General features: G+C 43.5%; 1 protein-coding gene across 3 annotated transcripts in view; it reads right to left on the bottom strand.

Annotated features, from left to right (window-relative positions):
• Window positions 1-9,191: 9,191 nt before the first annotated feature.
• Window positions 9,192-25,922, bottom strand: part of Gria1 (glutamate ionotropic receptor AMPA type subunit 1) — a 319,984-nt gene continuing 303,253 nt past the window's right edge. For 2 of the 3 annotated variants that reach the window (XM_031353691.1, XM_031353690.1), the window contains exons 14-15: window positions 21,533-21,667; window positions 9,192-11,782 (exon numbers count right to left, since the gene is read on the bottom strand). In XM_031353691.1, the coding sequence (XP_031209551.1) occupies window positions 11,579-11,782; window positions 21,533-21,667 (339 nt within the window). In that variant the 3' untranslated portion in view covers window positions 9,192-11,578. Of the gene's footprint in view, window positions 11,783-21,532; window positions 21,668-25,922 lie in introns of those variants that run through there. The other variant, XM_031353692.1, reaches the window with a different exon arrangement.

Below are 25,922 nucleotides of genomic sequence, written 5' to 3'. Positions count from 1 at the left end.
CTTCTTAAATGAGGTGGTGTGTGAACATAAGACTTCCTGGTCACAACACTTGTTTTTATGAAAGAGAAAATAAAGAAAAAAACCCTCTAAATTGTTATTATTTTTTTTCTGATTAGTTTTCAAGGCAAAATAAAGGAAAAGATAATGAGTTATTTTGCCTAAATGTCTATGTATTCATGTTTTCAAATAATTTTTTTCCTCCTGGACTTATATAAATGTATTTTCTTAATGTTCCACTCTTAACTCCATACATATTCAACTTCAGATTTCTCTCTGAATGTCTACTCTCTGCTGTTTTTGTGACCATGTTTTAGATGTGTCATTGAGATGCAGTTTTTGAACCACATCCTGGAGAGATGGTTCAGTGGCAAAGAACACTTGCTGCTCTTGCAGAGGACTTGGGTTTGGTTTCCAGCGCCCAAGTGGTAGCTCACAGCCATTCTTCATACTATTTCCAGGAGATCCAGTGCCTTCTTCTGGCCTCTGCTGGAACTGCATATATGTACATATAGACAAAACATGCACATACATAAAACAAAAATCTTTAAATGAGGGGCTTCTTGCAAAGTGGCAAGCGAGGACATTTCCCATTAGTATCCTCTCATTTTTCGTACTGAGTTCTTTGCTTTTCATCCTGTGCTGCCCCTGGCCGCCCCTGGCCTCCCAAGACCTCTTTAATAAAATTTTCCTCTTCAGACCTTGGAGCAGTCATGGCAGTCCCACTCAGTCTTGCCAGATACTTTTAGCCATCAAGGGCACAGACAAGTCCACCAAACATTGTACAATGAAGGCTTTGACACAGGAAAAACTTTGGGAACACAATAATCATCAAGGGTATGTTTTGAATAAGGGGCAAGTTTTATCTCGAGGTGATTTTTCTATGTCTTCCTGCTTTATTCAGTTAGTCTTCAGCTCATTCTCTACAAAGCTGCTTCTCTGTATCATGCCTTTGTGCACCTAAACATCTGTTACTAACTCCACACCTTAAGAAAAAGCCTCATTCTGAGTTTTAAGTATCCTTGAATGTATGCAGACCTCTTCCACCTCTGGTTGTGTAATGTCTACCACAACTCTTGAGGCAAAACAAAAGTTCAATGGACTCATTCATACCCCTGTTTCCTCAGGGGGAAATACACTCAGCATCCTTTAGAGCCCACTAGTTTTTCAGCTCCACCCACCTCAGTCATCAAGTTACTGACAAATACTGATAGATGGTTTGTGAATGGGCTTGTGAACTTGTGTTCTGTGTGGAGCAAAGAGAGCAGCACAAATAAGGAAATAAGGTATCATGCATGAGGATGAGTGACATGAGGGAGTGACTCCAGACCAGCTTAGCAAGGGTGTATAGGGTTTAGTGAGAAAAGATACGGGTAATGAGGAGCCAGGCTCAAAGGGATCTGGGTGAAAAACTCTGAGCTGAGAAAATGTCAGGTGCAAGGAAGATGAAGTGGACCCTGACAATGGGATAGAAGGTGACAGCGATGAAAAGTATTAACCAAGGGAATTGGGGTATGGGGAGTTATGTGGACAGGGTCTCTTTTACAGAACCTGTATATGAAATGATGTATCAGGAGCCATCATAGGACAATAACTAATAACTGCTAATAACTAGCAGGTGATCTTCCTGAAGTGACTTCACTTTAAAGTAACATCTATGACAAAGCTCCAGTAGGCCCACGAGAAAATCATTTTAGGAAAGATCCCTGCTATTAATATGCTTTTCCTGTTATTATTAAACATATATGACAATCACTAGGTATTAGCCCACCCTTTTGAGCAGATCTCTGTAGATCTACAAAGATGTACTGTCTTGTAGTAATGCTACATAGAGAAATAGATGGCATCATCTCAGTTCTTTATGATGATCCTATAGGAATTCCCAGAATTATATCAGTATTTTATTAAGTTCTTTTTTTGTTTGTTTGTTTTTGTTTTTTTTGACACAGGGTTTCTCTGTATAGCCCTGGCTGTCCTGGAACTCACTCTGTAGACCAGGCTGGCCTGGAACTCAGAAATCCGCCTGCCTCTGCCTCCCAAGTGCTGGGATTAAAGGAGTCCACTACCACTGCCCAGCTTTTATTAAGCTCTTTTATAGTGGGACTGCTATTAGATTCTTTTCTGATAGTCAAAACTGCAATGAGGACTCTGCTGGTCTCCCAGGTGTCACCAGTTAATTGCTTCTAGATTTTAACCAGACTTTCTACTACTCAGAGCATATTCCAAGAGGTTGTAAAAACCATTAACCAAAGGTCACACAAAAGGAACTAACCATTTATTATAGCTGCAAGGACAGAAGATAGAACATTGACTGGGTTTATCTATACAAAACTACACTAATAACTTAGCTATAGTTTTTAGCTTTCAATGCACCTGCAGATTTGTGACAGGTGATGAATGTTTAGCCAGATAATTACTGCTAATGGGTATACATGTAAACATTCAGTGTTGTAAACTTCTTATTTGGTTTATGATTTGATTTTGTGTAAACTTGTGATGAACTTTTTAATGTGTGATCATGTATTCTGAAAGATGTATAAGTGATGAGGACAAAGAGAAGAGATAGAATTGAGCTGAAGAGGACTTTTTTGGACAGAACACTTCTTAGACAAAGAGGAAAAGGAGAGTTTTCCCTTATTCTCCTTTTTTTCATTCATTTTGTTCCCCCCTTTTGATAGCTTTCATAGAAAACTTATTACAACTTAGTAATAAAGCTGCAAAAACTTTTCAAAATGTCCCCTTTTTCCTGTGACTTCTACTAGCAGGCTGAAAGTTAGAGCTGAGCAGTTCCTGTTGAGATAGAACAAAGGCCACATTACTTAATCTCCCCCCTCACCCCCTGCTATTAGGCTACAGGTGTTAATTGCCTAAACCAGCAGCCTTTTACCTACAGAAAGAGCAGGCAAGTTTTTGGGACATTTTAATTTAAGCATTTCAATATAGTTAGGGAGCTAGAACATCCTTCCGGAGACCATCAGTCATTAAGGCCATACTAGAGTCCTACACTGTGCCTCATCTCGACCAGGCCAGGAGGCTCCCAGCAGTGATGGGCATGTATGTAGAAGCTGGCCCAGACTCAGCTTGGACAACTCACTCTCATGGGCCAGATGACATGCCCATTAGTGTGTAAGAGCCCTCTCTGTTGGAAGCTTATATCCTGAATGGCACTCAATCAAGGGTAATCTTGTCTCTGGGAGATGCTTGATGACATCTGAACACATTTCAGGTTCCATATTTGAAGGAAGGAGATGATTGCTAGAGATCTTTAGTGAATGGAGTGACCCATTTGTTGTTAGCAACTAGCAACTAGAGCTGGTCTTGGTGCTTAATAATATAAATGTGGCTTATTTTCTTTCCTAACTGTGAACTCTTTGGTCAGGCAGACACTACTCATTCACTGTTCTCTTGATCCTTATGGCCTGTGCCTGTGGGCATGGTGGTGTGTTACCCATGCTTGTTAGTAGCTTGAGTATACTTTGTTCTGGGAAAAAAAAGACAACCAAGTATATCCATCCACATGGGGGACAGTGTGGCCCCTAGCAGTTCCCTTAACTAGTCCTGGCTGCAGAGCTACCAGCCAGCAAAGAAGGGGAGGGACTGAGTTGAGTGCAAGAGACCTATAGGTTGAGCCCCCTCTGTCTCTTAAGACAGATAGTATCTTTGTCTCCTTGCCTGATGGAATACCTGGCCTTGTCTGCTCTGGTCTTGGGTTGACACCTTGGGGTCCATTCTTCTGCTGTCAGCCTACTTCTTACAATTCAATTTCTTTCTGGCTTGAACTCAAAGACCTGCCATCTTATAACTTGCTTGCTCCACTTAAGATCTTTGTTCCCCTACCATTCTGTCTTGTTTTACTGTCATTCATAGCCAATATGCCACTTTATGCTAATTGCTTAGGGTTGGGGGTGGAGGCCACATCTTGGACAGGTTGACTGTCTGTTGTAGGGCATAGTCTTCATACCCAGATCTCTAGTCACTAAAGAGGTATAGGAACCATCCTCTTCCTTCATATGTGGAAAATGCAATGTGTTCATATGTCACCAAGTATCTCCCAGAGACAAGATTATCTTTTGTTGAGTACCATATAGGATGTAAGCTTCCAACAGAAAGAGCTCTGAGAGCTCTGGTGGGCATGTCTATGATGGATTCCCTTGACTATTAGTTGATGTGTGGGGGGTACCATTCCCTAGGCTGTAGGCCCTGAACTGTATAAGAGTGGAAGGTAAGGAAGCAGTCCTGCATGCATTTATTTCTCTCTGCTTTTGACCATGGATGTGAAGTGAGTAGCTTCTCCAAGATTTGACTTCTCTGCTGTGATGAATGGAAACCTGGAATTGTAAGCCAAATAAGACCCTTTCTCCCCTACATTGCTTTTTATCGGGGAATTTATCACAGTGACAGAAATGAAACTGGACTAGAGAAGATAGGTTTTTGTCGTCTCTCCCTTACATCCTGAATGAGAACCCTGAGGCTTAGGTGGTAGAATGAACTGGTCAATGTCACTCAGTTCAAGGTAAATATCAGCCAGCCAGGCAGATGGCTTCCTAACTGTCAAATAGAGTTTGGTGCTTCTTTGGGCATGGGGAAATTTCGACTAAGGTGGAAAGGCAAAGACTCCAGAGAGAGACTTGACTAGAGTCCAGACCAAGCTGTTCACTAGATATATGACCATGCGTCTCAATTCTCCATTTCCTCCTCTGGGGGTATTAGGTCCCCACTGTGCAGGGCTAGGACAGAGAGGTGGTGCACCAGAGGCCCCAGCACCTAATGAGTATGCTGAGCAAGGACTACTCCTCATTCCATAGCCAATGTGAAATTGAGGGGAAGGGATCAGCATTGTCACCAGCATCGCTTGGCACCCATGGGAAAGGAAATGAAAGAACACTACTTCTTGGGAATTTGGTTAAAAGTACAGGTGGTAGGATTCAGAGTCTGTGATGGACAGGTGGTAGGATTCAGAGTCTGTGATAGACAGGTGTGGGATTCAGAGTCTGTGATGGACAGGTGGTAGGATTCAGAGTCTGTGATGGACAGGTATGGGATTCAGAGTCTGTGATGGACAGGTGGTAGGATTCAGAGTCTGTGATGGACAGGTGTGGGATTCAGAGTCTGTGATGGACAGGTGTGGGATTCAGAGTCTGTGATGGACAGGTGTGGGATTCAGAGTCTGTGATAGAAAAAGCCAAGCAGTAGCTTTCCAGTTTGTATCGTTGTATTGATGTCTGATTCATTTGACTAAGGTTGCCCTCCTGACTTTTCTCAGGGACTTATCTCTGCTATGATAATCTTATCTGTGCAGCCCAGGGTCTTCTTTTCCCAAGCAGAATGTTACATTGCTACAAACATACCCAAAGAGTATAGGGACATTTAGAGCTCAAGTTATATCTTTCTTTTCCTGTACCAGGGACAGCACAATAGCTTTTTGTAGCTTAAGATCACAGAAAGGTGGACTTTTTTTTTTTTTGAATAAGGATCTCATAAAGCCCAAGCTGGCATTGAACTTACTATACAGCTGAAGATGATTTTGCATTTTTGGTTCTCCTACTCTGCCTTCTAAGTGCTAGGATTATAGGCATGTACCACTACATCCCATTCATATTGTTCTTGGGAACAAATGTGGGGCTTTGTGCATTCTAGGTAACTGAGGGACATCCCAGTCCTGTGTGTGTATGTGTGTGTGTTTTATGTGAGTTTCTATCACTGGGTATCCAGTGGGCTTGCAGATGTTAGATGCTAGGAGAGCTCTCTTCTGTCTCTGGGTTCCATTCCCAGCTCTGGACCATGGAGATTTAATTTTCTGGGATTTCTCATTTAGGTCAAGTCTTTACTCTTTGGAGACTCTGCACAGAATATCACAAGATATCACCCAGAGGTCTGGTACTGACCAGCTATCCATCTTTGTCCCTGGATTTCACAAGAAGCCCTGTTCCATGGCTTGATAGACAGACTTCCAACATAAGATATATGCAGAGAAAGGAAGCAGACATTTGGTGACAGAGTGGACTGCACCAGGAAGCCAGGGCCATGGACAAATATCACTAGCCTAGAGCTCCTTGGTGTTTAGATGTTTTCATGAACAGATTGTTTGATAATTTAGGATGGCACATGGGAATTTCCATCCTGGTTGAACTCTATAATCACCTGGAAGTGCAAATCCAAACAACTCTTAGCCATAAAGTAAGCAGTAACAGTAACCCATGGGTGGCCTGTACTCCATCTGAGAACCATCTAGAATAGTTGTGACTGATGAAGAATCTACACTTCTGTAACAGGGTATTCCATTTCTTTGATGAGCAGAATGAGGCAGATCTGGGAGGCAGATCTGGGAGAACAAGGCAGGAATGGCAAACTCTAAGCTGCTGTCCTTTTGAGTATTGTTTTTCTAGCCATGATACCCTGCTGGGCAAGAAGTTTCTCAAATTTCTCTCAGTATTTGACTAGAGGATACAGGAAGATGAGGAGTTCAAGGTCAGCTACAAAGTGAGCTTGTGGCCAGCCTGAGCTATATGAGACCTTGTCTTAAAGCTGCCTCCAACAACCAACCAACCAACCAACCAACCAACCAACCAACCAACCAACCAAAACTAAAATCATATCCATAGATCTTCACCTTTCTTATCTCTAAAGTAACACATGAATGGCACCCTCAAAAAATCTTTCATAGAACATTAGTTCTTAGTAGAGGGCAAATCTATTCTACCTTTTATTTAAGATAGCTTTTGACACTGTCTTATTGTAAGATATTTGAGTCCAGTTCTGCATGGCCGCTAATCCTACCTTAGCATCCCTCAGAGTGGTGACTTGGGATGTGTGTGAAGCTCCAGGGAAAAGTACAGGCTGACCTTGGCTCTTTAACCCCTATTGCCTTCTACTTGGCACACAAAGGACATCATGTAAATGGCCTATGAATCTGAGGAATCTGGAGAGAGGGAAAATCAAGGTATATATTTCAACCTTCATGTCTGTAGTATGTTTTTGGTGGGTATTTACCTTAATACTGTGAGTAATGTCTTCTACTGTACAAGTTACTTTTAACATTGGTAGAACATAAATCCACTGCCCTGTGGCTCATAGGATGGTGGTAATTGTTCCCTTCTCTAGGATACATGGTCCCAAGGATCCAATAACCAGCTGAATCAATAGTTCTTCACTATTGGGAGCTAACCTTCAGTCTCCTCTATAATCTTCTTGTTGCTCTCTACCTAGGTTTGTTTTAAATGTGCTAAAAGTGAGAATCTTTAAATGAGGGCATGGCTCAGTGGTAGAGTGCTTGCTTAGCGTGGGCAAAGTCACAGATCCCAGCTCCCCCAGCATGGAGGCTGGTGTGTGTGTGTGTGTGTGTGTGTGTGTGTGAAGCTTTTTCCTCACTCTCCTTTCTGTAGTTCTGACTGGATAAGTGATTTCTCCATGCTCCAAGGCATGGCTGCCTTTCCCAAGGGAATAGCAGACATAATTTTACTCATTCCATTTTTATTACTTTGACACAACACACAGGCCTACAGTGTTTTCTTGGTATTTTTCTGACCATTAACCATCATGATGTGGCTGGTGATGAAATGGGCCTATAGGGATGTAAAGTCTTTGGGTTCAGGCAGACTTAGTACAAAACATGACTCTACCAGGAGACTGTGAGCAAGTTACTCAAGCCCTTGATGTCTCAGATATCTTATGTTCATGAGATAGAAGGTAGAAAAGGTGCGTAATATAGTCAGGGCTCAGTACAGTGTGACCTGTTCTATTCTAGACAGCTTGACATCACCTAGTGTATTTGCCAGTAAGGTGATGGATTCTCTCTGTCTGCTGCCTGGTACTTCTTCATCCAGGGGCACCCTAGATGCTAAAGGTGAGTGTAGGTAGGGTGAACACTAGAGTATCACACAAACCTGCTGGTTCTTCTGCCATGCTCTCACTTCTAGAGTATCTGCTGCTAAGCTCCTACAATCATCTTAGATTTTAGGGTCTTGTTAACATGCAATGTTTTTTAGGAAAATAAATACTTGATACTGCTTTTAGTTCCTCTCTCCCTCCTCCCTCCCTCCCTCCCTCCCTTCCTCCCTCCCTCCCTCCCTCTCTCTCCCTCCCTCTTTCCTTTTTTCCCTCTATTCCTTTTTTGGTAGGAGTAATAATGGGTATTGAACCCAGGGCCTCAAAGCAAGCTAGGCAAGATTTCACCATTGGGCTACATCAGCAGCCCTCTTGATGTTGTTCGTAATCATCAATCTCTAGGCGTCAATACAGTCAGATACTGTCAGAAAACCTTTCTTATTTGAGGGGAAGAAAAGCTCTCAGGCTCAGACAAGGGGGTCCTGGGTTTAGACAACCGAGATCATCTGCCAGAAGCCTGGTTTTCACTTGATTCTGGATCTTACTTTGTATTCATCACAATAGACCTGCATCCCTACTTGGGGGCATCTGAGTGGTATTCCTTTATAAGACATCCAGTTCTCTAGAGGAACTGTGATGCCTGCAAGTCAAACCTAGCTCTCTGTAACTGTGTGCAGTAAATGCCAAACACCACTTTTTGCCTTTCGTTGTTTAAAAAATCCTGAGGTTGGAGACATGATGCAGTAGATAGTGATGCTTGCTTGACAAGCATCTTGATGACCTGAGTTCTATCCTCAGGGATCCACATGGTAGAAGGAGAGAACCAACTCATGCAAGTTGTCCTTTGATTTTGATCTCTACACATGTGCATGCATGTACATGTGCATCAATAAACAAATGTGAAAAATGAAACCCTATCATGATTAATCATTCACAATGTTCTGAAATGATTCTGAGGATTTTGTGAGTTGGGCATAGCAGCCATGTGCCTGCCTAGCATGCATAAGGTCCCAGGTCCCAGGTCTCAGGTCCTAGGTCCAGCATGGGGCAGAGGGGTGAACTTAAAAACCTACTCATCTTAGGATGAAGATAAGAAAACATCAGTGATTGGAACCCTAGCTTCAGAAATGGTACAACATGGAACGGACAATAAGGAAAGGTAGGTAATGGGTCCACAGTGATTTAATTCTTGGTGATATTGTTCATTTTATGCAAATACCAAAAAAAAGGAAAAAAAACCCTGGCTATTTGAAAATAAAACAGGAATTCCTACCCCAAATATTTAGTGTCTGATCAAACGAGAGTTACTTCTTTTTCCTTCACACATCTGCCAAAAGAGTTAAAATAAATATAGATGTTAAATAAAAGGCCCAGGTACCAAAGAGCAAAATTTAATGAAAGCCAGAACTGTTAAGTATGGATTCCTGTTGAGAAAAATGTCAATCTCTTTCAGAGTTTTCCCACTGCTCCATTTTTAAGAAAAGTGTAGTAAAAATACATAATACAAGGTAACTTCTTTCTCACTTCTGTTTCCTTTCCACACATCCCTTGGTGAGAAGCATCTTCCCTGGAGTCATGGACCCCTCCCAGCAAGACCCTCACTTCCACCACAAGTCTCTCTTTGTCCAACCAATAGGCTCAGGGGCTGAAGAACATCTTCCCAGGCCATAGGCAAAAGGTTTTTGAAGCAGCTGATGGTAGAGTTTAGTTCCATCTCTTCCTAGGTGTGGACTCCCCAGTGGTGGGTCACACCAGAGTCTACAGTAGTAGGCAGGAGGCTGGGAGGACATTAGCTGGCAGAAATAAAAGGCGGTAATCCATCTGTAGGACATTGCTTCACATGCCGTACCCATGGTGACACGGGAGACACTGATCAACGGGAGAAGGGCTGATTCTGGGATGTTTCTTTGCTATGGCAGATGAAGAGAGAATGAGAGAGACATAGAGATGGTGGTTGTCCCCTGGAAGGATCCAGAGAGGAAGCCAGTTCTACTTCCCTGAACCATGGATAGGCTCCCAAATCTTCAGTTCGTCCATTGCTAATGATAACCCCTAATAGGGAAGACTGGATGGAAGCAGAAGGTAGGAGAAAAAGCTGGAATATTGTTATTGGTAAGAGCTAGTGGCATATGGCACATACTGAAGCATGCACCTGGGAGTGGCTGCATAAGAAGTGGAAATCAGTTGCACCAAGAGTGAGAGTGGAGGTCTCCACCAAACTATGTGCCAGGGACTTCCACTCCCACCCAAAGGTTCAGGCAGCCTAGCATCACTCAGGGTGGCTCTTGTCACCTTTCCTGTCTGGCTGTCCTTCACCTTGGTCATTGCATTCATGGGTATAGTTTCTGGACATTGTAATACAATGTCCTCAGTCTGTCTTAGCCAGGGAAAAAGTTAGTGTCCTTGTGTTAGAGTTAGAAGATGGGCTCAGGCATCTTAAGGTCTCCTGATGTACTTAGCAGTGTACCTCATCTCTGTCTTTCAAAAATAATTCAGGCTTTGCTGTCTTTCTTAAGATCTGATCACATGCTAAAACAATACTCTATTAACACAAAATCCTGGTTCTCTGCATTGAAACCACTCACAAGTTCATATTTGGTCTCTCAAACCTAGGACAGGAAACAGCACAGAAAGCTCTGTGTCAGGGGCTTGGATGGACTTCCATAATTCCCTATCACCTTCCTTTTGCACTTAGCTTGGGCAACATTTCCCCTTATGCCAGAGGCTCCATAGAGAGTCCTACTCCACTATGGGGATCCAGTATAGACATCAAGCAAAGAAAAGGCAAGAATCATGTATGACACCCCCCTGACTGCCAACTCTTTGCAAGGCTCTACTGGGTTCAGGAGGCCAGTTGCCCTTTGGCCACCATACTGCCTTTGGGTCTGAGCATAGTAGAACATACTTTCCAGGGCTGAGATTGACTTTGAAAGAGCTATACCATGTTGGCACTCTATGGCCTGCTCTTGAGCAATACAGGAAGCTTCTTCCCAGCAACAATGACCCTAGCAAGTCCTCCTCCACTATACTCTGCCCATCCTCCCTCCCCTTAAAAACCGTCCTCTGAGATGCTCTTCATGGTTATTCTCTGATGAACCAGCATTAAGGTAGTATTCTCTCTGGGAAGGCAGCTCCCTTCTCCAGTAGTGTCTGTCTCCATCCAAGGCATGGGCCAAAGGATAGAAGGTATCATAGAGTGCTCCAACCCTGAATAAGTTTGAAGGTCAAGTATTCCTTTCCTTGCTTGTAAGGTGGAACCAATCGTGAGTCTTCAATCTGAAACTGAAGAGTGATGGAAAGGGGTTGGGGGGCTGGGGATAAGAAGAAGGAAAAGGGTTGAACAGAGTCTGCAAACCATGGGTATTAGTAAGAAAATAATGAACACACTAAGACACATTAACAACTGAATTAAAATTAAACAGTTTGATTTCTTCATTGATATCCCAGTAACTCCATTTTCAGAGATGTTAGACTTCCTTGGACAGGATTTCTCCCATTATTGCAGCATAGAGTTAGTGACCATCTTCACTTAGCAAATGAAAAAGGTTGAAAAAAAAATCCCAAAACAAAAGGGATGGCGGCCTAGTGGATTTTTTTTTTGTTTTTTAAATTCTTCAGGGACATTGGCTGAATTGTCCTCCATGTGGTTGTGGTGGTTGGAGGTGGTGTTTCATTTCTTTGTTTTTGGCACTGAAGGGCTTGGGATGGGGCTGGGGAAGCCTGAGCCTGCTCCCCAAGGGTTTCCTGTCTGCTCCAGTTACAATCCTGTGGCTCCCAAGGGCATCCCTGAACTGTGACTCATGCAGGGAATGGATTGCATGGACTTGGGGAAGTCCTGGCTGACCACTCGGCCATTCTCTCCACTGCCGCCTCCTCCGCTGGCTCCTGCCCCACTGTTCCGGGGGAGGGTCGATGTCCGTATGGCTTCATTGATGGATTGCTGTGGGATCAAACAGAAACCCTTTTCAGGAGGACAGGGGGTTCTTCCCCAGGTCCTTAGTAATGATTACCAAAGGGGAATGAGTCAAGTAGGGATTTAAACTCTTGCCCAACTTTCCTCCCAGCTCCTGAGTGCAAGAAATGGTAGTGTGGGTGGTTCTCAGTAATTCTTATTTATTTCTGGCATAGTAAGTCCCTTTCTGAATTAGAATTCAATATTCTAGAAACCAGAGGGTTAGTAGCACCAATCTGATGTGTCAGTCTATATCTGGAGGTTGTCCGTGCTGGTCGTAAGCATGCATTACACAGACAGTGGCATTGGGGGATGCGTCCTTGTTTTCTTTGGCACATAGTCTTTCTCAACCACATTGTACACACCACCTTTCCTTATTCTTGGTGGGGGCCTAGGCTTTAATGTGTTAGGAAGTAAGCCCTGTGTTTTCTCATTCTGTGGTTACTGCAGGTAGGGCATTTCCTTGGTGCTACTGGAGTGGAGCTTAGGAAATCTGCATACTGTTACCTAAGCCAAGTTCTGCAATCACATTCCTGTCTTTGGCATTTTTAGAATGTTTAAACCTCTATGTCTATAACATGTGTCTGTCCAGACAGCTACAGTCGTCCTCCTTCGCCTTTACTCCTCTTCATTCTCTCCTCTGTCTTCTTCTTCCTCCTTCTTCTCTTCCTCCACTACCTCTATCTACCAAGAATGGCAGTACTTCACAGAGAGGACTTTGAAACATTTGGGGAAACCGATAGTGTGCTATTGTCGGGTTCAAATGATGTTCTAAAAAATACCTTGAACCCCTACTTCTAGCCCCACATGTTAAGGGTACTTAGGAATCATTTGAATAAGATAATTCACAAAATGTAACCAGAAAGGGTCATGTGCTGAAGAGAGTGAGACCACATGTCCAAAAGCCTTCATCTGTGCACCACCTGCTTCCTGTTAGCATGAACAACTTGCTGGTCTAGACTGACACATCAGTTCAGTGTTGTTCTAGCATGTTGGAATTCTAGATCTGGGATGGACTCACAGATCACTTCAGCAATTGAGGTGTTAGGTGGAATATTCAAGGCCATAATCCAGGTCCTGGATTCTATCTTTTAGTTGAGAAGTGCACTGTTATCTGCAAAGTTCCATGGAAGGAACTCTGTGGTATGAAGACGGCACCTTTAGCCCTCCCTGTCTACTTCTGAGTTCTCAGAATTTTGGGTGTGAGGTTTAGTTTCTTGGTAGGAATCACCATAGTGAGAAGGGTTATCTGTGGGTTGAGAGACTTCCTTTGCTAAGGTTGATCTCCCACAGTTGTCAGCATGCATTCTGCTTAGTTTTCCCTCTAAAGTTCTACATCACCTCAGCTGACAGCAAAGGATGGCTCCTCTCAGTGTGTGTACTATACATCCTCTTGTACAGAAGGTTTGTTACTTTAAAGAAAGCTCATATCCTGGGGGAGTCCTGGACCATGCCTTCACAATCTGTAGCTATCCTCACTGGCCACTACACAGATAGTTTATCTAAGATATTCTTGAATTTATTAAAAAAATCCTTTCCAAACACCCTGGCTTTGTTGTTGTGGCCCAGAGAGATCACTCTGTCTCCTGTAGCTAGACTATTATGACAGTCTGATGGACTATTTTCTTGCTACTCCTCACTGAACATTCTGATACTGTCTTAAAAGGTTCTTCTCTCTCTCTCTTTTTTTCCAAAATCTGTGATTCATTTGGGGGCTGGGGGGCAGGGACAGAGGGGGTGAGTTAATCAAAACTAAAGTTGTAGGGAAATCCATTATTTTAGAGGCTAGTTAAAAATTATGATAGAGACTGGGGAGATGGAGAATACATGTTTCAATTTTAGAGAACATGGGTTTGATCCCAGCATCCATGTCTGATGGCTTACAATTGCCTGTAACTCCAGCTCAAGGCATCTGAAATCTGGGGCCTCCATGGGTACCAGCACTCACATGCACATACCACTACAACACTTACACACAATTAAAAATAATAAAAAGCTTAAAAATAACTAAAAAAACAACAACTAAAAAATAAAAATAAAAGCTTTAAAAAAAGCTTAAATAACTTAAAAATAACTTAAAAAGTGTTTGAACACAGATATCCCCTCCCCCCATGAGTTGAAAAAGCCTTCCCCTATAAGACAAGAGTCTTTACATGAGAATCTCAGTGTCAGGCAGCCCCTCCCTTTGAATTCTTGCTCAGAGAGACTCGAAAGGAATACAAACAATAAGGCTATTGCTTTTGAGTGTTATTGCTGAAGATACAATACACTTTGGTTGCACAGGACATCAAACTAGAAGTGACATATTAACTTCCTGCTGGCTAGCATTCATTAGTGCCGGAAAGTGCCACATTAGACTACTAGGGGAATGTCTTCACTGGTAAACTCTGAATGCTACAATACTGGTTTGCCAGGCAAAATATGTCTGCTGGTGCAGTAGTGGCATGATGGTTATGAGGATAATCTACCACTTCCTGATCTGGTTTGAGCCCTGCCTGCAAGCTTCACAAGGTTTAACCCCTGCCTAATACTGTAAATCTGGCAGAAGCCAGTTATTCTAGATCTTATTGGGGAAATCTACTGTTGTTTTGCTAAATGGCCATGTCATAAGATTACTCTTTCACTGGCTGTGTTTGTACCCATTGATTAGTGCCGTGTTTAACTTCACCCAGATGATCTCTTTGCAATAGTTAGTTAATTTAGACACTCATAATTGATCAAAGTGTGGACACTCAGGAATGCTCACCTGTAAATGGGGTGTCTATATCAATGTGTCCTCCTAAAAGGTCAAGGTACATCACCGAAGAGGGGGAAGGAGGAATGTCAGAGCTAGAGGGTGGGAAGATGCAGTGAGATGCTGCCTTCTGGACTTGGCCATTTCACTAGTAAACTCACTGTAGTTATGGTTACCTGAACAAAATCCTGAACCACGTCAAGCCAACAAGATCAGGCAACTTTCCATCAAGTAGCACTAATTCAGTGGGCTCCCAAAATAAGAACAAAAAAACATCAAAAAAGCAGAGAGAACCTGAAGGTGGGCAGGAGATGTATTGGTTGGTACTCAGAGGAGAGGGAGGGGAGAGCTGGAGGTTGTTGTGATCAAGACACATTGTATGCATGTATAAAATTATCAAAGAATAAATAAAAGATATTCAAAAAAATAAAATCCATGATTCAGACAGATTTCCCCCCATATGATTTTCTGCCCACGCTGGTTCTGTCTCTTCCTCAAACCCTGGAACTTAATTTATTTACATCCTCCCCTGGCATTCCTCCACCAAAGAGGAAGTGTGATTTGGATTGCATTCTTTTGAGTCAAAGGCCAAATAAATAGAAGCACAGTGCTACTCAGGGCAAATCTCAGCTTAGAACGGGAAGAATTAATGATTACTGATTCTAACACACACAAAAAAAAAGGTTGAAAAGAGAATAATATTTTAATTGTGTCAGTGGAAAAATATAGAACCTTCTAGAATGTAGCTTGGCATGTCTAGCCTTCAAGATTTTGGTCTACTATGTTCCTTGAAAAAGAATGTGTGTGTGTGTGTGTGTGTGTGCACATAGCCACAAGAGTGAGCACAGAGGCCACAGGTCAGCCTCCTGTCATTTACAAGGAGCTATATACCTTGCCTTTTGAGACAAATTTGGTGTGTAACTGAGACCTTTCAACATTAAAATACCAGAGCCATTTTCTCAGGAAGCTGAGGGCTGCCCAGAGTACACCATTCCACAGGTGGGCACTGACCTCTCACTAGCTTCCCTTCTGATACATTTATGGGATCTTGGAGAAGAGAGGACAAGATTCAGAATGTTGGGATCGAAAACAAGTTAAACAGGCAGTAGACCTTTATTTTTCAAACTGCACTGTTCTTTGGAATCCCAGGGTGGGGGTTTAGGGAAAAAAAACTCATTGCTGTCTGAGTTCTACTCCACTAACGCTGAGTGAATGAATAGCCTGGGAATCTAACTTTCAAAGCTTCTGGGGTGATTCTAAACTGAAAGCAAAGTTGACGTTACCTACTGTCCCAAGTCATTTTAAAGAGAACCTGACAATACACATGATTGACTTGTTTAAGACAACAGTTATCTGAGGCAATGACAGAGTAGATGACCTATTGAATATGATTCTTGGACTCTCCCAAAGCTGACTGACAATCACTAACATAATATCTGCCCTCGCCTTTGAGAGGGTGGGTCTCTGTCGCTCCCTCCCAACTATACCAGTCATTCTTAAGCACATCCTTAGAGATGTTCTGAAACAGGATCAGAGAAAGAATGAATGAAGGAGAAGTCTAGTTGTAGAGTCCCCCAGTGTGGTTCTTCTGAGACCCAGCTCTGCAATGGTGACCACATTCTGTTTCCCAGTCAGTTTGCTAGGAGAACTCTGCCCAGCCTCTGGGTGTCAGAGAATATCCTAATGAAAGCTCAGATCTCAACAATGACCCCATTCATTGTGTGTGCAAAGAAGTGGTCAGGCATAGAGGATGCTTCCTCCATGTTAAGCCATTTGCTGCTCATTAAGTCTAGGCAGTGTACAGACTCTAATCTGATGTGGCTTCAGCATACCATGTGTTGGCATTGTCACATACAAGTTTGAAAGGTCAGCTGCTCTTCTGAGAGTTGGGGGAGCTGGAGGATTAATTTCCCTTGGGAACAAGGTCAAAAATGATAAAGATCTTTATTTTACTTACTATCAACAAGGGCAAAGATGCTATTCTGTTTTCCCTAGAAGAGATGAAGTGCAGGTGCTCTATGGCTCTACTCAATTAAAAATGTGCCCTAGGTGATGTTTTGCTTTATGATAGTTTAAGTTATACTAGGATGTTGTGAGCTACCCGAAGTCTTTGAGTCCCTCAGCTCCTATACTGCCAATTCAGTATTTCTCTGTCCAAGCCTTACTGGTTTCTAGACACTTCTAGGCAAGAGTTCTAGTCTCTGACTCTGGACATTCTTTGCTGGCAACTCTCTGGCTTTGGCTAGTTCATTCTTTGCTTCAACCTAGCTAAACACCACTGTCTGGGTTGTTCCTAGTTGCATCACCTCTGCTGAGCACTGTCCTGCTTCCCTGGTGACACATATGTTCTGTTCCCGACACATCAAAGGGTGAAGCGTGTCAAGGAGACTCAGGTGAAATCCTGTGCTTGCCTCAATGACACAGCATGAGTGAGGAGATGCACTTTGTTTATCTTTGTGACCAGCACAATGGCTGGCACTTGACGGACTTAAAGGACATGCTCAAAAAGTATCAATTTCTGGAAGAAGAGAAATATAGCAGTTTAGAAACATCTTAGCTAAAACCAAGAGCCTGGGCTTTGTGGAGACTTTGTTCATTGTCTAATCCCCGTCCTTCTAGCTCCCGGCTTATGTGACCTGTGGGAGCAAGCTCCTTTACTTCTTCTAGCCTCACTTCTTATTAGCCTGCAGATTTTCAAGAATACATTACCTGGCTAATGAAAACGAGGAGCTGACACCTTGATATGAAAGTTCCCAGCCTTCCCTCCCCCTTTTGTTCTCTCTCCTCGCCTTCGTCCCTCTCTTTGTGCTCAGTTTTCCTCTTCTTCCTCTTCCTTCGAATGGTGACTAGAGAAAGGTCTCTTTGAACTGCTGAGATATGGGGTGGAGGTGGGGTGAGCCTGAGCTAGTTTAGTGGTTCCTGGCTTTAAGAAAGGGTAAACGTTGTGATCAGGGAAAGGCATAGGATGCAAGGTCTTTCCAAAGAGCCCTGTCACCTCCGTCTGCATCCCTGAGTAGGGCTGTAGGCTGTGCTTCTAAACAGAGATAATTGCTTTTGGGAAAAGCAAAGCAGCTCATTATGAAGCCTGAGGAGTGGCTGGAGTGCATTCCACTTATCTCTTCTAGATAAGAGAGGAATTGATGGAGCTTCAGAAATGAAGGGCCAGCTAGATTAATAAAGAAACTATCTCCGTTGAAGTGGAAAGATGGGAAATTCTATTAGGAGTCCTTTTGTTTTGTGCAGAAGTCATAATGGAACTGATTATGGGGGACTGTGCTGGACAGTTTTAGGTTAGTGCTTCTTGGGGGCCCCTGTGACTTCTGAGAACTTTAATAACAACACTGTAAAGGGAGTTGTGAGAATGTCTCTCAGGCATGGTACCATGACACACAGCCTCTTCAAAGAACCCTTGTCATCTAAGACTGCATTGAACCTTCCATAGGGCCGGTCAACACTGTCTCAGTTAAAAGATAATCCCAGCCTCTGTTCAGTTATCTGGGTTAGTAGAAATCACTATAAACTAGAAGGATGTTGGCGTTCAGGTGATTTTCTGCTTGGTGGATACCAAACCACACCATAGTTGATGAGCATAGATAGGTGTGATCAAAACCACCTTGGAAACACTGCTATAAACCGGGCAGTTTGCATTATTTAACCATGTGCCACTCTCTTCATGCTTCTTCTCTTGCTCCAATAGACTTTTCTCTTCTGTGCACAATTCTACATTAACTTGATGAAAAATATGTACCCTATAGCCATAGCCTGTTCTTTAAGGCTATGGTCTTACATGGTCTGCATGGCTCAAAACATTCTAGTACATGTGATTAATGAAATCACATGTTAATAAGTATTAATAAAAGAAAGCTTGAAGGAAGCTGCAGCTGTCTGTTAATAAGGCTGATATCATGAGTGCTAACAATCACTGCTGTTATTATTTATTGAGAGCATGCTGCGATGTGGGTCTCCTGCCAATCCTTTAATCTATTATTTCGTATCTTCACTACAAATTTATGAAGTATATACCACCACTGTTCTCATTTTTAAAATAATGAAAATAAGAGGATAAAATTATAAAAATAAAAGTAATTAAACTTGTCTAAGGTGACAGAGCTAAGAAACAGAATGGATGGAAGCATGCCAGGCTCTCCACTCCTAGATATCCACAGCACACGGTGTCCTGGGGTGCTGTGAGAGGAGCTTTTGAGAGCTGACCAGCACCAGTTCTGGGTCACTGGTCCTTGGGAAAGGGGTAGAGGGTTCCAAAGAGCGTAGCTGGCTTAGTGCCTGGCCTGGGCTCCACTTTGCTGCTTGAACAGCCCTTTCTTCTCTTTGGATGGTAAGGAAGGACAATCTGTGAATTTATGTTCTGGATGGAATTGGCAAAGAAAGCTTTGCTCAGGGCTTAGGGGTGATAGCCATATCCCACCACGTTCATGGGAGAGTTTAAATATAAAGTCAATGACTGACTGTGCTGTGATCCATTTCTGTTTTTATCCAACAGAATGTGGAGGTGGGAAAGCTGGTCAAGAGGAGAGCAAGGTGTCCAGACTTTCATGGTTCCTATTACCATACTGTGGGAGAGTGGCTTTTAAAATGGGCCTCATGAGATAGAAGAAGGGGTGAGGGATCAGCTTGCATAGAACACATAGGGGCTGGAACATGGTGGGAGGAGGGAAGCAGATTGCCAGCAGGGAGGCAGCTGGAACCATGACGTGGGAATGCTGAATGCCAGGACAGAAGGTCTCAATACTAGGATGCAAACTCCTTTCTTTTTTTTCTTCTACCCTTATCTGTTTCATACAGAACTGAACACTGAGTTTCCAAGCAAGGGACTGACTAGAGGGTGTACTCCCCAGGACTGACCCAGGGTGTACACAGGATGTACACAGGCCAAGGTTGGGGAGAGGCTGGGCAGGGACCTGTGTTAGTGATCCAGTGTTGCATATGTGTCCTGCTCAAAAGAAATTGAATATTGACAAGTGGACCTTTAGGACACATTATAGGACAGCAAGCCCCAGGAAAAAAAATCTTACTCATCCAGTCAGGCTAAAGAGAGAGCCCAGGCCAGAATACCCACTGGTGTGAAGCTCTTAGTGGCCACACTTCTCGTCCCTTCTTGGTGTAAAGAATGTTTGCTCTTAATTTCTTCTCTTTCCCACCAGCCTTCTCCAATCTGCCTTTCTTTATGTTCCTATAGTCTTTACAGTCTTTTCTTTTTTTATGTGTATGTGTATTGTTTGTATGTGTGCATGTGTGCGTATGGTATATGTATGTGAATATGTGTGTGTGGTGTATGTACATGTATGTGTGTGTATGTGTATGTGTGTGTATGTGTATGTGTGTATGTGTGTGTATATGTGTGTGTATGTGTGTGTATGTGTGTGTATATGTGTGTATGTGTGTGTGTATGTGTGTGTGTATGTGTATGTGTGTATGTGTGTGTATGTGTGCATGTGTATGTGTGTGTATGTGTGTGTATGCATGTATATGTGTATGTGTATGTGTGTGTATATGTGTGTGTATGTGTATGCGTGTGTATGTGTGTGTGTATGTGTGTGTATGTGTATGTGTGTGTGTATTTGTGTGTGTATGTGTGTGTATGTGTGTATGTGTGTGTATGTGTGTGTATTTACGTGTGTGTATGTGTGTATGTGTATGTGTGTGTATGTGTGTATGTGTATGTGTGTGTGTATGTGTGTGTATGTGTGTGTATATGTGTGTGTATGTGTGTGTATGTATATGTGTGTGTATGTGTGTGTGTATGTGTGTGTGTGTGTATGTGTGTATGTGTGTATATGTGTGTGTATGTATAGGTCAGATGTTGACATTGGTGGTCTTCCTCAACTGTTCTTCACCTTACTTTTTTTTCATACAGAGTCTCTCACTGAACCTATACCTCATAGATCGGGGTAGGCTGGTTGGCCAATGAACTTCAGGGATTCCCCCCTGCCTTCCCTTTTTAAGTGGTGGGATGACAGCTGTGAACTGCTGCACCTGGTTTTTAAGTGGGCACAGAGACTCTGAACTTAAGTCTTCATGTCTTTGTGGCAGGCTCTTTACTATGTGAGGCGTTTCCCTAGCCCTGAGCACATTACCATATCCACTTCCTGTTGAAATTCAGAGGTATGAAGGTCCCATAGAGGACCTAAGTTCTCTGATTCCTTATGCCGCTGTTCACATGATTGACTTCTGTACAAGTCTCACTAGGGCTCAAGATGCAATCCCGGGGCTGGGATGTAACACCCTAGCTTCCCTGCGATGCTCTCCTCTTCGTCTTTGCTAAGGAACAGTTGCCCCTTTTCACATAGGACCAGTGATGTGAGCTCCCTATTCACTGGGATGGTCCAGGTGCTCCTGTTAGAAAAGTGGGTCTTGTGCACTGTATTCACATCTATTTTCTGTTGATTCCAGCCATTGCTGCTATTGTATTCTTTGGAACTCCCTAAGATGAGATGAGTCTGCTTGTCCCCCTGCCCAACAGTTTTTTTTTTTTTTCCTGGCAGCTCCTCAACCCTCTCTTAACTCCTCTCTGCTTCTGCTGCCTTCAGCTGTGTTCAGTGTGGTTTGGGGCTATTGAACTAATCTGCTTACCTTTCTCTGTGGATGATACTCTCTGTCAGGGCCACCCAGTAATACAGAAGCTAAAAATGGACCCAGTTCACCAAGCATGGCAAGATCAGCACAGGGAACTGGGTAGGCATGCCTTCCCTCATCTGGGCAGCTGCTCAATTGGATGTAACTTCAGAAGTATTAGCCTCTCACTCTGCTGGCTGAACTCTGAACCTCATGGACCTGCCTTCAGAAAGACTCATTTGCTGTTTTGGGCACAGTATTTGCCAGACACACCCATCCCTTCCCTTTCTTTTAGATCCTGATGTCCCTTTCAGTTTCTCCCTGATGCCTCTCTGCTTCCTGAATGATCTCAACCTGTCCAGATCTACTCCTTTGGAGCAGAAAGCCTCTCAGAGAACCCAATTGTGCCACTGAGAACAGGGTAGGGAAAAGACCCAGGAAGACGATGCCACCTTCATCCGCTTCGACTCGCTACGGGATTTGTAGCAGAACTCGATTAAGGCAACCAGCATGGCCAGTCCCAGCCCTCCAATCAGGATGTAGAACACGCCTGCCACATTGCTGAGGCTCAAAGCACTGGTCTTGTCCTAAGAGAAGGAGGTGGGAAAGGAGGGGAGGGGAAAGAGAAAAGTGAGCCAAGAGGCTTGAGACCATTGAGGCAGCAGCAAATTAACACACATACACGCAACCCCACACCCTCCTCAGCGTTCATAGATGGAAATGGCTTGCATTCATTGGCCGCATGTTCACAACATTCCCCTAGGGGAGGGGGAATGCATGTGTGTTTGTGTATATTTAAATCATCTGTGATTGTGTTGAACTTTTAATGACATCACCTCCCTCTTTAATGTCTTTTCTGGGACAGGAGATACCCCCAAAATTCAGGCCAGATCTGGTAAGATCTGAACCCTTGAGCTTAACTAATTCTTTCAGGAAACCCTTCCCTTTAGCTCCATATCTGCCTCATCTCCTCTGTTGCTTGGCAACACGTCAGCCTCCATCATTGTGTATGTCTCTGAACATTTTGCTGGGAGTTGGTATTAAAGTGAACTTTCCCCTAGATGTGCATTTGATTTCAATTTAATAAGACAGCTCTCAAACACATAATAAAGGCAGAGGGACGCAAACCTTTAATGACTGCTCTCAGTCCCAATTTAGGGGGAAAACCTGGGAGGGGAGCTTATATTGGCAGAAAGGCATTGTGCTAGAGTAACGGCTCGATTTAATCCCAATAATTATGCTTAATTGGTGTCATTTATTTTTTTTTCTATTGGAGGTGCTTGCTAAGATTGCTGTAGGTAGACCTGGGTGGCTGAATTTAGAAATCTCAGTCGCCTGTAGTAAAAGATGCCCTGCTGGTTTCAGGAATGTCACAAAGGAGGGTGCTGAACTCCCAGAAGCCTGGGGAAGAGTGTTGATGTTCAGCAGGAGGGAGCTAAACCCTGCTTGTGAAGCCTGTGAAGAGAACTGGTGTGGGAGACTGTCCCGGATGAGTCCTGTCACATCCTGTGAGCTTTAAAAGTGAGGGGAGCGAAGGAGAACCCTGTTTTAGGTTGTGAGAATGCTAGCCCAAAATGCTGTTCACGGTGGAAGATAGTGTCTGAGGAAGAGAGGCCACCATTCCACCCAATGCTTGACGAAGGCAAAGAACACCTTTTAAATCTTGGAAGAATGCTCCTCTCCAGTTGTTATGGCGGCTCCTAACGCCTTCTTTTATGTTGTTTTCTCATGTGAGAATGTTTCATTAAATCAAAGTGAATGGCATCTCTCAGCTTGCACTGGTACATGGCATTGGGGGCTAACTGGTGGCACGGGGTAGGATGCATGGCCTTTACTCTTCTGTGTATTGCTTTTCAGGTGGAGATCCAGATGAGCAATATGAATGGTAGAGTGTGTGGTCCTAGGTGCTGTTCTGATATCCACCCAGGAGGATCTGGGCATGTGGAAAGGGATTTCTTATCACCAAACCTCTACCCTCCTTCTACTTGATGCAGTGTACAGGGTTCTTGATGGTTGAACGTGGGAACTGCAGATGGCTTGCCTTTCTACCCTGGAGAGAGCCCCAGCCAGCAAAGCCATGGGATTATCTACAGCAACCCCAAGAGAGGCTTCTTGTGTGGCTATGACAGATGGTTCTTGCATAGAGGTGACTTTTGGCAATGCTTAGCCTGGCTCTCTAGTCAGTGGAAATGATTATTCAAGGGAATGAACTTTTTCCTGTCTGGGAAAATGGCCTGAGAAGAGAAATGTGAAAAACGGGTTCCACATGTGGTTCAGGAACTGGTAGAACATGTAAATTCCCACTTGTGTGATTCTCAGAACGTTCATCATTTATCCCTGCTTGTTTTACAGAAGGTGTGTAGTTTACAGAATTACTTAAGAGAAATTCCTATAAAACTCTCCTTTCTGCACAGGGCCAGGGCTTAGAGGGGTTGGGAAAAATCTTAAAGCATCAACAGGTAGCAGGAACTAGATAAGAGTGATGCTCATAGAGTTAATGGGGAAGCTATGGAAAAGAAGGCTGGAGTTTGCCAACTTCACAAGCTCACTCATCTTTCAAAAGCTGAAGTACAGCTTGCCCTGTCCATAACTTAGGCTAGTTTATTCTTCATAGTCTCCCCAAGTTTGATTTGGTTGGAGAGGTATTCAAGGATAAGGGAATGGTGGCTACCCTCTTTTGTTGCTATCAACATTGCATCATGACTGACTGTATCTGACTCCCTGGACACCATTTAGGGTGCATCTGTGAGACAGGTAGGGTTAGATCTTTGTGTGGAAGTGAGGGAAGACTTGTGTTTTGCTTAACTATGGAAAAAGGAGGGTCCAGTCACTGGGCGTCTGCTTTTTTCTGGAGTGGAGAGCTTTTATCCTTACTCTGTCTTCTTTCTTCTCTGGAGTTAGGGATTGAACCCCAGGCCATGAATATCTGTCTGTCTGTCTGTCTGTCTGTCTGTCTGTCTTTCATCTGTCTATCTATCTATGTATGTGGTTTTTCTAGACAGGGTTTCTATCTGTACAGCCCTGGTTGTCATGGAATATGATGTGTAGACCAGCCTAGCTTTAAACTCATAGAGATCTGCCTGGTTCTGCCTCCCAAGCACTGGAATTAAAGGTGTGAGTTAACACCCGACTATCCTTTGTTTATATTTGTTTGCTTGAGACAGGATTTCTTTATATAGCCTAGGCTGGCTATGAACTGAGTATGCAGCCTAGGCTGGTCTCTACCTTCTGATCGATCTTCTGCCTCAGTTTTGAAGGTTCTGGGATTATATGTGTGTGTCACCAGTGAGTTCATCTACCTATGGCCTAGAGAGATGGCTGCATGTCTGAAGACAGCTTGATGGTTTGCTTCCCAACTATCTATCCCTTTTGGTGGACAAGTGTCAGAGGCCCTGGCATGACAGTGGGATGAGAAGCTAGTGTGGTGTGGTTTTAGTTTAGGTAAATTTACATTTAGAGAGTTTGTGATTTCTTTATGTGTGCCATTAGCTTTATGTATGCCATTAGCTTTATGTATGCATGAAAATATATATTTCTCTTTTTCTCTCCCTCCCACCTTCCCTCTTTCTTCCTCCCTTTCTTTCTTCTTTCTTTCTTTCTTTCCTTCTTTCTTCCTTTCTTTCTTTATCTTTTTTTATAGTGCTGGGAATTGAATCTAGGATCTTAGTTAGGCTGGTGCTCTACCATTGGGCTATAGCCCTAGCTCATCATTATTAGCTTTTGGAATAGCATCAGATTTAGATTTTTCTAAGGCAGCTTGAGATTTTCTGGTCTGTTGCCATCATTGACCCTCTTTGACACGCATTGTTGGGCTAGAATGGGCTATCCTAGGGCAGAGATAAAATCATTTTATTTGGAGACTGGCACATTGACTCTTCTTCTGAGCCACTGTGCACATAAAGGGACTTCCTTGTGCACCTGAGTAAATAGCAATGTCTCAGTACATGGCAAACTACAGGGTTCCAGTTCTGATAGGGAAGGAAACGATGGGCTTGGGGTCTTCCAAGTGTTCCCTGAAACATCCCATTCTCTTTCCATCCACAGCAGATGCACTCTCCTGGAGCTAGGCAGCTTGCTGGTAGGAGGGAAAAGTCACAACTTGTCTCTCGCCAGGAACAGATAGGGTGACAGTGCGGAAGAGAGTGATGGGTGAAAAGAGAAAAGAAAAACCCAAACCACTAAACTCTAATCTTGCAGAATTGTTGGGTTGGTTGCTATGGTGATGACCCCAGCTCCACAATCTGTTCTCCTGAACCTGTTGTCTTCAATTTGCTGCCTCCCTTCTGTTGGAGAGAGAATTCCCCACCCTTCTGTATGTCTCCTTGCTCTTCCCACATATTGAGGAACTGTCCCAGATTCCTTGTTTTTGAGCCAACATTGATTCCAAGAATGCTCAAGACCTTCCAAGATTTGGCCTTCATGAGGAAGATTGGGCATAGGCTTGAGGCTTTCTTTCTGGCTGAAGTGGAAAGTTCTAGAAGCCAATGCCTTTGGCTACGAGAGCAGTGTCTCTGCTGAAACTAGTGCTGCCAATCACCTGAGAGTTGCTAGGTCTGGACTAGTGTCCATTCCTCCAAAGTTCTCCTCCCTTCTCTTCTGCCAGAATCCCACAGCTTCCAGGATACTTTCAGTGGATATTCTGGACCATCTGCAGTCTGAGGTGGCCGTTCCAGGCTGAACAGAAGAGAGTCTAGTTCTTCAAGGACCAGCTTTCCTATGGAGTAGGTTGTCCTGTTGTGTTCTTCCCAGGACTTACATATTTGGAGTAAGAAGAGACTTGAGGAATGGTCGTTTTCTAGGAGAGGAAGGTGGCGGCTGGGCAAGCTCTGTCACCAGCTGAGA

This window comes from Mastomys coucha, unplaced genomic scaffold (assembly GCF_008632895.1).
Source record: "Mastomys coucha isolate ucsf_1 unplaced genomic scaffold, UCSF_Mcou_1 pScaffold5, whole genome shotgun sequence".
NCBI classification, from domain to species: Eukaryota; Metazoa; Chordata; class Mammalia; order Rodentia; family Muridae; genus Mastomys; species Mastomys coucha.
The sequence above is the reverse complement of the archived record's forward strand: the minus strand, read 5'-3'. Positions and strand labels throughout refer to the sequence as shown.